This window comes from Eriocheir sinensis, chromosome 21 (assembly GCF_024679095.1).
Source record: "Eriocheir sinensis breed Jianghai 21 chromosome 21, ASM2467909v1, whole genome shotgun sequence".
Classification (NCBI taxonomy): domain Eukaryota; kingdom Metazoa; phylum Arthropoda; class Malacostraca; order Decapoda; family Varunidae; genus Eriocheir; species Eriocheir sinensis.
Genome location: NC_066529.1, coordinates 12,712,506 through 12,724,721, shown reverse-complemented (window position 1 = coordinate 12,724,721; position 12,216 = coordinate 12,712,506). Strand labels below are relative to the sequence as shown.

The 12,216-nt window shown below is 51.5% G+C and overlaps 2 protein-coding genes across 2 annotated transcripts; both read right to left on the bottom strand.

Moving 5' to 3' along the window:
- Window positions 1-383: 383 nt before the first annotated feature.
- On the bottom strand, window positions 384-3,366 carry LOC127001703 (fibroin heavy chain-like). Its single transcript, XM_050866752.1, has 2 exons — window positions 3,292-3,366; window positions 384-2,534 (listed from the first exon to the last, which is right to left on the bottom strand). Exons 1-2 carry the CDS (start codon window positions 3,310-3,312, stop codon window positions 597-599), a joined length of 1,959 nt encoding a protein of 652 aa, XP_050722709.1. The 5' UTR covers window positions 3,313-3,366; the 3' UTR covers window positions 384-596.
- Window positions 3,367-8,477: 5,111 nt separating this feature from the next.
- Window positions 8,478-11,770, bottom strand: LOC127001701 (putative per-hexamer repeat protein 5). Its single transcript, XM_050866750.1, has 2 exons — window positions 11,642-11,770; window positions 8,478-10,737 (listed from the first exon to the last, which is right to left on the bottom strand). Exons 1-2 carry the CDS (start codon window positions 11,660-11,662, stop codon window positions 8,761-8,763), a joined length of 1,998 nt encoding a protein of 665 aa, XP_050722707.1. The 5' UTR covers window positions 11,663-11,770; the 3' UTR covers window positions 8,478-8,760.
- Window positions 11,771-12,216: the final 446 nt, after the last annotated feature.

The window sequence follows — 12,216 nt, the reverse complement described above, 5'->3', positions numbered from 1 at the left end:
CTATTGCAGGAAATGTTTCACATAAAAATGGTTATTTATTGTCTTAGAGTACGCTGAAAGTGAGATAAAAATACCACTATGCTTTATGATAATGTCCGAGAACAATGTAGAACAAAACGTCCTTCGCATGGCCATAACTAAGGCGCCGGCCGCCGTGCGTCTGATGGACTGGGTCAGCTTCCTGCCGCCGTGTGTCGCCTCAAACAATAGACATAGTGCCGCATGCCTCACATGCAGGCATACAGAGAAAAAATATACTAGGCGACGAACCGTTTCTCAACTATGTAATATCTTGCTGGAGATAGTTTTACGAGTAAATCTGGTGTGAAATTCAGAAAAGAGATCGTGATTTTTTTTATGGCATGTTGTAAGCAAACACAAAGTTAAATTGCAAGTATTTTTATTTATTTTCTTATGCACGAAACATTATTACATTACCCATGATTGATTAAATATTCGTCCCTTTTCATACGTATTAGGAAACAAGTGAGGTTGATGTGGTGTGGAAGAAAGGTGAATGTATATGTACAGGCAGAGGAAGCGGTGAGTGAGGGCGCGTCACGCCGCCCCCAGCAGGCAAGCGCCGCCGCAGCTCATCAGCGGTTGAAGGTAAGGACGTAACCGTATTTGCCGCGCTCGTTGGGAGCCTCGTACTGGTTGAGTTGGTAGTCGGAGGTGCTGACGCTCCTGTGGCTGCCGTGGGACGTGACGCGGGCACTGCCGCCCCTGGTGGCTGCTGAGCCGAAGGTGGTAGAAGTTGCGCCGCCAGAACGGAAGGAAGCACCAGCACCGGCACCAGCGCCAGCTCCGGCACCAGCGCCAGCTCCGGCACCAGCACCAGCAGCGGCACCTGCTGCTGTCCTGAAGGAGGTCACAGCGCCAGCGCCGGGGCGAGACGGCCGGGGGCCGCGGGAGGTGGACACCTCCTCGGTCTCGAAGCCGACGCCCTCGCCGGCGCGGAAGCGGTAGGTGCGGCGCGTGCCGTCGTCGTCCACCACTGTGTAGGTGCCCTGCACGTTGCCGTCGGCGTCGGCGGTCTCGGAGCGGGAGTACTGCTCGGACTCGAAGGCGAAATCGTAGGAAGCGTCAGCGTTGCTGTCAGCCAAAGGGTCGATGAAGGGCACCTCCTGCACGGGAACGATCCTTCCGGTGGGCTGGCCGCTGGGGGCGCCGGGCACCGGAGGGCCGACAGGGATGTGGTCACCCTCGGCGATGAAGCCTGTGTCTGCGCCAGCCTCGTACCTGATGGCGCGGCGCTGGCCGTCGTCGGGAGCCACAAAGTCGAATCTGCCGTCCACGTTGATGTTAGCGTCCCCGGTTTCGGCGCGAGAGTGGGTGGGCGTCTCGTAGGCGAAGGAGTAGCTGCCGTCGGGGTTGAGAGTGCTGCGGGTGTTGGCCAACTCGCCTGCGTACCGAGTGGCGCCGAAGCCGGTGAAGGTGGAGGAGGCGGGGCGGAGCGGGGCGGCGCCAGAGCCGGTGCCGGATCGGAAGGTGGTGGAGGATCCCCTGCGGAAGGAGGTGGCGGCTGCTCCGGCGCCATGCTGGGGCTGAACAGGCTGCGGCAGGTGATCCCCGGAGGCGACGAAGCCGATGCCGCTGCCAGCCTGGTAGTCGACGCGGCGCCTGACGCCGTCGTCAGCAACGAAGGAGAACTGTCCGTCGACGTTGAGATTGGCGTCAGCAGACTCTGAACGGTCGTGGTCTCCGGCGTCAAAAGAAAAGGAGTAAGAGCCGTCGGGTCCCCTGCGGACGTCGGCGCCCCCGGCAGCAGCGCCCCCTGCGGCGGATCCGGTGAAACGAGTGGCTGGGCGGCCAGCAGAGGTAGCGGTGTGGGAGGTGCGGAAGGTCTGGGTGAAGGGAGTCTGTGGTGTCCTGGAGCCCGCGCCGCGGAAGGAGGCTGCAGCGGCGGCTGCGGCGGCGGCACCAGCGCCAGAGGAAAGCCTGGTGGAGGCAGGAGTTTCGCCGGGGGCGAGCGGTGCCTGGGGAAGGTCGCTGCCCTCGACGACGAACCCGATACCGCGGCCAGCAGTGTAGGTGTAGGAGCGTGTGCGTCCCTCGTCGTCCGTGTAGGCGTAGGAGCCGCGAACGTTCCCGTCGGCGTCACTCTGCTCGTTGCGGGAGAGTCCGTCCTCGGCGAACTGGAAGCCGTAGGAAGCGTCGGTGTTGGTCTGAGCGAGAGGGTCGTGGAAGGGTGGGCGCGCGCGAGCCTCGGCGTGGGCGGCGTAAAACTCGGGACTGGCGACGGGGATGTGTGTTCCGCTGGGGCGGAACCCACCCTCGTCAGCCCTGTACTCGAGCCTGACGTGGTTGCCGTCCGGGTCTACGTATCCGAACTCTCCCTGCTGCTGGCCGGGCGAGTGCTGCTTAGCCGCCTCGTAGGCGCCCTCGCCCGTGTCGTAGCCGTATTTGAAGGTGCCGTCCGCGTGCAGAACGTAGTACTGGGAACGGCGCCCTGTGCCCACCTGGGGAATGTTGTACTGGCCATTTGGCTCTGGCGAACTCAGCGCGCTAACCGCCAACGCAGACAACAGCGCCTGCAATGAGGAATATCTGTTAGAGAGGTTGTTGAAGCGACGGCTGAGCCGGGTTGACAGACACAGATTAGTAGCATTGTTGACGAAGTTTGATTTTTTTTTTTTTTTTTTTTTTTTTTGTGGCCTCGAAATGTTGTAAATGTAGATGCGTAAGTAAAGATAGTTTTTGGTAATGAGCACCGTGAGGTAAAGGTGGTCGATTCGGTCAACAGTTTTAATTGGTGAGTGGTGGCTGGAGGAGCTGATCAACTAAATGTGACATCACTGTTATGGCGAAGAGGAGAAGGAGTAAAGTATAATCGCAGAGTTCAGTGAAAGGGCAGATCTCCGTCCACACCGGCGTTTGAAGTCCATCTTTTAACTATTTAAACAACGAAAATTTATATTTGTTTGAGCTATTAGCAAAGTAACTTGCTTCCTGGCACGCTAATACATTTTCAGACTTGAACTAAAATATATAAGATCTCTCTAATCTAACAATGTTAATATCTATCGGCACCGACAGTATCGCTGCCCTGTAGAATTGAGATAAACCATACTTCCTGAGTCCCCTATATTTCTTGAAGAGATATGATAATAACCTTTTCATAATGCGAAGCAGTTGGCTTTATCTAAAACATTACTTTATAGGTATGTTAGTTATGTATCTACTGGAGTGAAGAGTAGAACAATAGTGACTCAAGGCGACGAGGTGATTGATGAAACTCGTCGTGTTATGTCTAGCACTGCTGCAAATGAGAAGGAACTGAGTGTTTACCAAGCTAGTCCATCGAGCCATGCTGAGGTGGGCTGGGCAGGTGGCCGCGGTGTGAGGAATCAGAGCGCCGTCAGCGTCTTATATACCCCACACCCGACCACGACCTTGCAATCCGACCCGCTATGCTCTGATCCAGATCCTCCTCGCCTGCCTTCACCCACTCTCTCCTATTTCGAGATAGGAGTATCCCAATAATTTCTGAATTGCGTGAGTCAGCGCTTCTTCACGTCTGGAACGATAATATTCCCAAGATAAAAACTTATCTCAAACTATTATTTCTTGCGGGGAACATTTTTTATGTTGCTTGTCGTGATGAAGTTAGATTGAAGCCAAACAGTGGGCGAGGGGAAGCGTCCGTCCGACCTTCGATGTGTGGAAGAAGTGAGTCTGCAGGATCCCTTGAAGGACCCGAGACAAAAAAAATTAAGGTGGGCCCATATTCTCAAACGTTTCGGGGCCTGCACACTCACATATGATAAGGCTTCCGTAGTGGTTATGGATATTTCCATGGTAGTTTTATAAGTCTAGGATAGTTTGACAAGATTTCTGTACCATTAACGTGAAAACACTAATGAGAACTCGACTAATTTTTGTGGGCTTTGGAAATATTTGTTACAAGAGCCAAAAGCTCCTGAGAACACTGGCTCTGGACACGGACTCCCAGGCTTCCTAGGAATTAAGGCGCACCAGAAGCCATTCGTCACGCACTGCAGCGACTCGACAAAGAGGGTCGCTACGGATGAAGACTTATCTGCATCCTGGAAGAACACTCGCCCGATCCGCCTCTCCCGCCCCGAAGAGGCAGGGCGAAGGAGGGCGCAGTGCGTGACGGGGTAAAAAACAATGACGGAAGGGTATTTGCATATTCTGTTTAGCATCGATGTATTCTCGGATATCGGCCGATGAAGCGTGGCTAAAGTGGTGCTGTACTCTTGATGGAGGCTGGAAGGGAGGAGGGGGAAGGGATGCTGCTAGCGTGACGAGGAAGCAGGTTCGAGGCCTTGAAAGAAAACATACATTCGTAAAACCTGAAACATCTCGCAACAAAGTGGAAGGTAATGATCCCTTTTCCGTTCTTCAAGGCCAAAGGGAGGCGGAGAAGGTAGGAAGGAGAAAAGAAGACAGTGATTGATAACAGCGAGAAAAAAAGAGGTATATATGGAATGCAATTTATGGTTTGGGTTAAAGGAACAAAATGAGCATATGAATATGAATGTATTATTGTGGAAGAGTAAAAGTTATCTAAGGTTGAGATAATGCTTGGAAGGGACAACGAAATAATTCATGAAAGAAAAGAATGAAAGAAAGAAGGGAGGGAGGAGGGAAGGAAGGCTAGCAATACACGGTAGAGACAGAAAAAAAAGAGTAGGAAAGGTAATATAACGAATTCTAACGAAAGGCATAAAACGGAAGACACTAATACATGGAAGCTGTTACACAGAAGTAGATTAAGCCATCACACCATCTCCATCACCCTTCTTTTTTCTGCCTCTTCCAACCAAATGACCGCTACTACCCAGCCCTCTTCTTTTTCAACCCACCCCAATAACCTCTACCACCAGTCCACCCCCTTTTTCTTCCTCATCTTCACCACACTCTCCCCATCACCTTTCTTCCGTCTCTTCCCAAACATATGACCATCACTACCCATTCCTCTTCTTTTCCAGACCACCCCAATAACATCTGCCACCAGTCCACCCCCTTTTTCTTCCTCATCCTCACCACACTCTCCCCATCACCTTTCTTTCTTCTCTTCCCAAACATATGACCATCACTACCCATTCCTCTTTTCCAGACCACCCCAATAACATCTGCCACCCGCTCCACCTCTTTTTTCCTCTTCACCTCAACCATATCATCTCTATAACCCTTCTCTCTTGTCCCTTCCATTCACTAACCTCCATCACCTTCCACCTTCATATCCAACCCACCCCATAACTCCTTCCCACCCCCTTTTTCCTCTTCACCTTCACCACACCATATCCACCTTTCTCTTTTCTGTCTCTCTTCCATGCACTAACCTCCACCACCATCCACCCACCTCCTTTGCCTATCCCTTTCCTCCACCCTTCACCATGCACCATCACCTCACCATCCGCCCTCCACCTTCTTCCATGCACTAACCTCCACCACCATCCACCCACCTCCTTTGCCTATCCCTTTCCTCCACCCTTCACCATGCACCATCACCTCACCATCCGCCCTCCACCTTCTCCCACCTCCCTTCCCTTCTACCACTCCACCACTTCCACCCACTTTCAAGGCCTAAGAACTCGCCACGCCACTGGTTGTTCGTGTTATCCTGGTGGTGGTGAATTAGTTAATCTCATGAAGTCAGAGAACAAAAACTCGAGTCAACGGTGATCGCTAATTAGAAAGAAGGAAAAAGGAAACAAACCGACACACCGTATGGACTCCGCCTCCTTAACACGCTTGCCTTCCCCACCCTGCACGCAACACACGCACACACATACACAACACACAAACACAATTAAATGGAACTCGATTTTCTAATTCTCAAGTGTGCAATAATTGTTTTTTTTTTTTTTTTTTTTTCTTTTTTTCTTGCCTATACCTGTGTTTAAGCACCTCACTCACCTTCCCGACAAGCCTTCCTGCTCTAGGCCGTTTTATTCTGTTTTATTTACAAAGCAACTCATCTCAGTGCTCCGCCTCAGCCTTGCATATTTATAAATTGGACGTGATGTTTGGCAGTCGAGGTCGAAGAGGGTTAAGATGATATTTCTTGGCTGCGCTCGATAAGGAAAGCACCTGACTTATGTGTGTGTACCTGACAGGTGTGACGGAAACAAGTGTCGTTTAGGAAAATTGAAAGGAAAAGTTGTGAGACCCAGTTGAGAGAGAGAGAGAGAGAGAGAGAGAGAGAGAGAGAGAGAGAGAGAGAGAGAGAGAGAGAGAGAGAGAGAGAGAGAGAGAGAGAGAGAGAGAGAGAGAGAGAGAGAGAATATATATATCGATACTATTGAGAAAACACGCATCGATAATAAAATAGAATAATTCACATTTCATCCGTGACGAGAAACCTGAAGTCTGCACACCTGAATGATAAGTAACTTGACAAGGTAGGCAGGTGTACAGACAGGTGACACTCATTCTCCCCCTCCTCCTCCTCCTCCTCAATTGTGAGACACAGTGAAGGCCGCTTGTGGGTGGGGGGTGTATTATTGCTTCTGTATTTCGGTAACGTGATCCTCCTCCTCCTCCTCCTCCTCCTCCTCCTCCTCCTTCTCCTCTCCTCCTCCTCCTGCTTTTATTCTTCCTTCTCCTCCTGCTTTTCTTCTTCCTTCTCCTCCTTTTTATTCCTTCTTCTTCTTCTCTTTTCTTTCTCCTTCCTCCTCTCCTCCCTTTCTCCTTTTTTCTCTTCTCTCTTCCTCCACTTCCTATTGTCTTTTTTCATTTCCTTCGATTGCTCTTGCTGCTGCTGTTGCTCATCCTCCACTTTCTCCTCCTCCTCGTTATTTTTCTCCTCCTCCTCCTCCTCCTCCTCAACTGTGGTACGCATTTCCTAGAAACATGCCTCCAAAGTTACATTATCCTCTTTTACTTTAGTACGGAGCAAATGAACAGTGGTAGTTTTTATCTCCTTCGTCACCATCTTCCTGTTGGTGTAGTGGCGGCGTGATGGATACTGTGGTCCTGGCGGCGTCTGCTTGTGCTACTGTCTCGTCACTTATTCATGCAGGTCGGTGATGCTTCCTGCCGTGTGTTCATGCGATGCGGTAGTGTTTCCTGACTCTCGTTACTACCAAGTGCGTGTGTTATCCTGTTACTGTGTTTATTGTGTTTTCTCCCCTCCTCCTCCTCCTCCTCTCCCTTGTGTGTGTGTGTGTGTGTGTGTGTGTGTGTGTGTGTGTGTGTGTGTGTGTAATTCACCTCTTGGTCTGCTGCGGGTCTCTCGAGAGACAGCCAGCCGTTCCCCTACGGAAGAGCACAGAGCTCGTAGTACCGATCTTTGGGTAGGATGAGACCACTCACACACAGCACACCGCCACGTGTGTGTGTGTGTGTGTGTGTGTGTGTGTGTGTGTGTGTGTGTGTGTGTGTGTGTGTGTGTGTCTGTCTGTCTAACTGTCTTTTTCCTTATGTCTCTCTTGATCTCTACCTATCTATCGTTATATCTATTTATTTATCTATCTATCTGTTTATTGAAAAGGAAACAATTTTTCTCTTCCGTTTATTTTTCAGAAACCTTTCATTTTAAAATCGGAACACTTTTTCACCTCTTTAGTCACTATCATGTCTCAAATAAAATAGTCTAAAGAAAGCTGTCAAATGTGACAATATAAAAAAAAAATAACAGAGTAAGTTCTCAACGTTAGAACTGCAGCAATATAATTACAGGAAAGTCTCTAATCATAAAAAGATGGACAATTAAAGCCAACACAATAATGGCTTCTAATTTATGTGGGAGCAGGTACAGTCAAGGGACACATATAAGTTAAAAACTGCCAGGGCGGTTGTCTCCCTCATCCTCGTCGTGTTGAAGGTGCAGCGGTTCATGCTGTAACACTGGACGGATTGCTGCATCCGGGTCCGGTCTCACGTTTTTTCGAGGTACATGAATTAGTTGACCAACCCCACAATGCAGTACAGGATAAGCACGTAGCTGGGCAGGCCTGGAGCGCCTTCAGCCTCGTCCCGGATTTGATCTCTGACCTGCGGCGGATCCTTGGTAGACACGGTAGACACTACACCCAGAAGCCTACCAGTAATAGCAAAGGAAAGCTTCAAGCAATTCTTTCCTCCTCTTTTTGTCGCGCTTGGATGATCCCTAGCCCCGGAGGAGGCCTTCGTATGCAGGAAGGAGGCATGCCCGCGTGGCCTAAGCTTGGAATGAGTTGTGATTGTTATTATTATCATCATTATTTTTTATTATCAATACTAATGTTGTTGTAGTTATTATCAACACTTCTGTAGCTTGTGATGGAAGGTTGTTGTGTGCGTGCAGGAGTGGCGGCCACAAAGGTGTTGGAAGTGCACATCAACACGCATAAATCATAAAGTCATAAGCGTGGAGTCTCATGTTTGTTGTTGTTGTTTTTTCAGCAGCCGAATCTCATATTTGGATTGCAGTGAGGTCCCTATGTGAAATCCACAGCTCGTCACTTAAAGACTTATCATGATGCTAAAATTAGGTAAATTATAAGCGTCAAGGATGCAGCATATCAATTGAATTATTTATTAACAAGTAAAAAACACTTCGTTGCTACACGGAAAATGCAAATGCGTGGTAGTGGCATACAAGGCATAAAAACAGGGTCCTTGGTGAAATATGTGTGTGGAGCATGCAGCGTCGTGTATTTGTGGTGTGTCCCCCAGTGGTCTGCGCGTGTGGCCACCAGAGCAGCAGCTCCTGGAGTCAGGAGGATGTCAGAGAAGCGGGTCTGGTTGAGCTGGAGCCGCAGAGGAAATAATGGTCTTCATGACGTACTGAACTTCTCGGTCTGTTTATCTGTCAAACTTCAGGACGTAGCCGTACTTGTCGCTGTTGTCAGTAGCGTCGTACTGGTGCAGCTGGAATCCTGGGAACACTTCCCTGGATGCCGTGGGGGTGAATGGGCTCCTCAGAGGGGAGGCACCTGAGTGCGAAACCTTGGAGGTAGTTCCTGTCCTGTAGGAGGTTCCTGTCTGGAAGGATGCTCCTCTCCCGGCAGAGGCCCCCGTCTTGTAGGATGTTCCCCCTACAGTGGAAGTACCTGTCCTGGCGGAAGTTCCCGCCCCAAAAGACGATCCTCTACCGGCGGAGGTTCCCGTACCAAAGGAAGTTCGCGTTCCGAAGGAAGTTCCTGTTGTAGAAGAAGCTCCTGTCCCGGTAGAGGACCCCGTCCTGTACGACGTACTAAATCTACCGGAAGAAGGGGACGAGTAGCTGACCACAGGGCTGGGAGACGCCGCACCGTGAGTGGCACTTGTACTTGTGCTGGTGAATGAAGATGAACCAGCAGTTGTAGATGGGCGAGAAGGCCGGGGGCCGCGAGAGGTGGACACCTCCTCGGTCTCGAAGCCGATGCCCTTGCCGGCGCGGAAGCGGTAGGTACGGCGCGTGCCGTCGTCGTCCACCACGGTGTAGGTGCCCTGCACGTTGCCGTCGGCGTCGGCGGTCTCGGAGCGGGAATACTGCTCGGAGTCGAAGGCGAAGCCATAAGATGCGTCAGTGCCACTATCAGCCAGAGGATCGACGAAGGGCACCTCCTGCACGGGGACGATTCTTCCGGTGGGTTGGCCGCTGGGGGCGCCGGGCACTGCTGGGCCAACAGGAATGTGGGCACCCTCAGCAATGAAGCCAGTGTCTCTGCTGGCCTCATACCTAACCGCACGACGCTGACCATCGTCGGGAGCCACGAAATCGAAGTTGCCCACCACGTTGTCGTCTGAATCTTCGGCTTCACTTCGTGAATGACTTGATGTTTCATATGCAAAGGAGCGGCTGCCGTCTGAGCCAAGAGAGGTGCGAGTGTTGGCAAGTTCGCCAGTGTACTTTGTCGCGCCGAAAGTGGTAGACTGACGCTGAGAACTTGTGGGAGCTCGATAAGTGGCACCGGCACCAGAAGCAGTGGAAGAATGGAAGGTGGAGGCACCATGAGTACTGGTCTGAGTCACAGGAGTGCGACGAGAGCCATAGGATCCTACAGCAGTGGCAGATCGGAAGGCAGAGCCACCATGAGCACCGCTCTGAACGGTGGGTTGACGGAATCCGGTACGGAGTGCACCGAAAGAGGTTGAGCCTCCGAATGATGTGGCACTTGGAGCCTGAGAAGTTTGGGAGGTTGATCCTCGGAAAGAGGCGGCAGCGGCGGCGGCGGCAGCGGCACCAGCACCAGAGGAGAGCCTGGTGGAAGCAGGAGTGTCGCCAGGGGCGAGCGGCGCCTGAGGGAGGTCGCTGCCCTCGATGACGAAGCCGACACCACGGCCAGCAGTGTAGGTGTAGGAGCGGGTTTTTCCCTCCTCGTCCGTGTAGGCGTAGGAGCCGCGAACGTTCCCGTCGGCGTCACTCTGCTCGGTGCGGGAGAGTCCGTCCTCGGCGAACCGGAAGCCATATGAAGCGTCAGTATTGGAATCGGCAAGTGGGTCACGGAAGGGCGGGCGGGCTTGGGCCTCGGCGTGGGCGGCGTAAAACTCAGGGCTGGCGGAAGGGATGTGGGTGCCACTGGGCTGGAATCCGCCCTCTCCAGCCTGATACTCAAGTCGAACGTCGTTTCCATCCTGGTCACGGTAGCCGAATTTTCCGTGTTGCACACGAGGTGTTTTCTGCTTGGCCACCTCGTAGGCGCCCTCGCCCGTGTCGTAGCCGTACTTGAAGGTGCCGTCATTATGCAGAACATAGTACTGGGAGCGGCGCCCCGTGCCCACCTGGGGAATCTTGTACTCTTTATCATCTGGCCGTGGCGAACTCAGCGCGCTAACCGCGAGTGCGGACAACAGCGCCTGTAAGAAAGAAGAAACTGTTAAGGGGTACACAAAGCCATCTTTTCGATGAACACACTAACCACTGATTCTTTGCGTAATTGTCCTGGGTTACCCACAAGGGATACCAGTGACAAGTTGGCTTGCACGGATGTGCTTACCTCTTGAACATGAGGGTCGGAAATGGTAATGTGGTGTTGCATGCTAAATGTTTATCACGAGACAGAAAATGCGGAATCAGGTGATTAGTTATGATTACAGACTTTATATTTACCACTGCTTTGGATATACCATCCGGTCAGATGTATATTTATATGCACTGCCCTTTCACCACAACACACCCTCTTTCACACACACACACACACACACACACACACAAGCACGCACACACACCGCGCTAGTCTCCTTTACACTGGTCACTATACTCGTAGAAGCACTGAATACATTTATCAGTAAATTATAATTTGATTACCAGTGAAATGAATGATTAAGTGTGTGAATTTTGGTGTTGCATTTGGTGCATGTCCGTTTGTTTAGTGTTTCTGAAGGTGGTGGTGGTGATGATGATGATGATGGATTGTGTAAGTGATGTGTGTGTGTGTGTGTGTGTGTGTGTGAGAGAGAGAGAGAGAGAGAGAGAGAGAGAGAGAGAGAGAGAGAGAGAGAGAGAGAGAGAGAGAGAGAGAGAGAGAGAGAGAGAGAGAGAGAGAGAGAGAGAGAGAGAGAGAGAGAGAGAGAATGTGTGTGTGTGTGTGTGTGTGTGATATGGTGATGTGTAGCGTTTGTAAGGTGTAATGTAAAGTGTGAAGATAGTGTAGTGCATGATGAGTCTTGTAGTGTAGAGCGTTAAGTATAAAGTACAGTGTGTGTAGTCAGTGTGCGTGGCCGCGGGTGTTCCTTCAGGAGGCCTTAGCAGTACACGCACCAAGCTGGTCCAGGAGGCCATGGCGGGGCGGGGAGGGCGGCAGGTGAGGTGAGGTGAAGGTGGCGGCTGGCGTAAGTATGCTGCGGGTCCCCTAAACACATCCTCCCTTTATACCTCCACCCATGCCCCTCCTCCGCCGCCCCCTGAACCCTTCTTCTATAACCTCCCACGTGCCTCCCCCTTCCCTCCCCTCACCCCTCCAAGCCCACAACCCACCCTGACCCAAACGCCGCATGACATTTTAATGCCCCGTTGTTTGTGCCTCCCTGATACTCCTTCCCTTCCCAGTATACCACCCCCCATCATCCCCAGTCCTTCCCTACCTTCTTCCCTTCTCTTCCCTACCCAGTGCCTCCCTTCTCCCTCTCCTCCCCTCACCTGCAATCGTGCAATGTAGCATACGTAATTATCTTATTGGAAATCAAGCCAATTATCAGTCGCACGGTGTATATATTAACGTCGCAGATAAAGAAAAACGACCATCTGTACACAACAAAAAACAGACGTACCTTCGCAGACTCCGAGAAAAGTGTTTACGGTCCGTATTGTTGTGTTCCCGTGTGTAATTATCGCCC

What these genes read in the sequence shown, in the direction of transcription:
- LOC127001701 (XM_050866750.1), bottom strand. Translation starts at nt 11,662, where the DNA reads ATGGCCTCCTGGACCAGCTTG. An exon ending in TGGCCTCCTGGACCAGCTTG is followed by an intron (nt 10,738 to 11,641) that starts GTGCGTGTACTG and finishes TCTTTCTTACAG; the next exon opens with GCGCTGTTGTCCGCACTCGC.
- LOC127001703 (XM_050866752.1), bottom strand. Translation starts at nt 3,312, where the DNA reads ATGGCTCGATGGACTAGCTTG. An exon ending in TGGCTCGATGGACTAGCTTG is followed by an intron (nt 2,535 to 3,291) that starts GTAAACACTCAG and finishes TCCTCATTGCAG; the next exon opens with GCGCTGTTGTCTGCGTTGGC.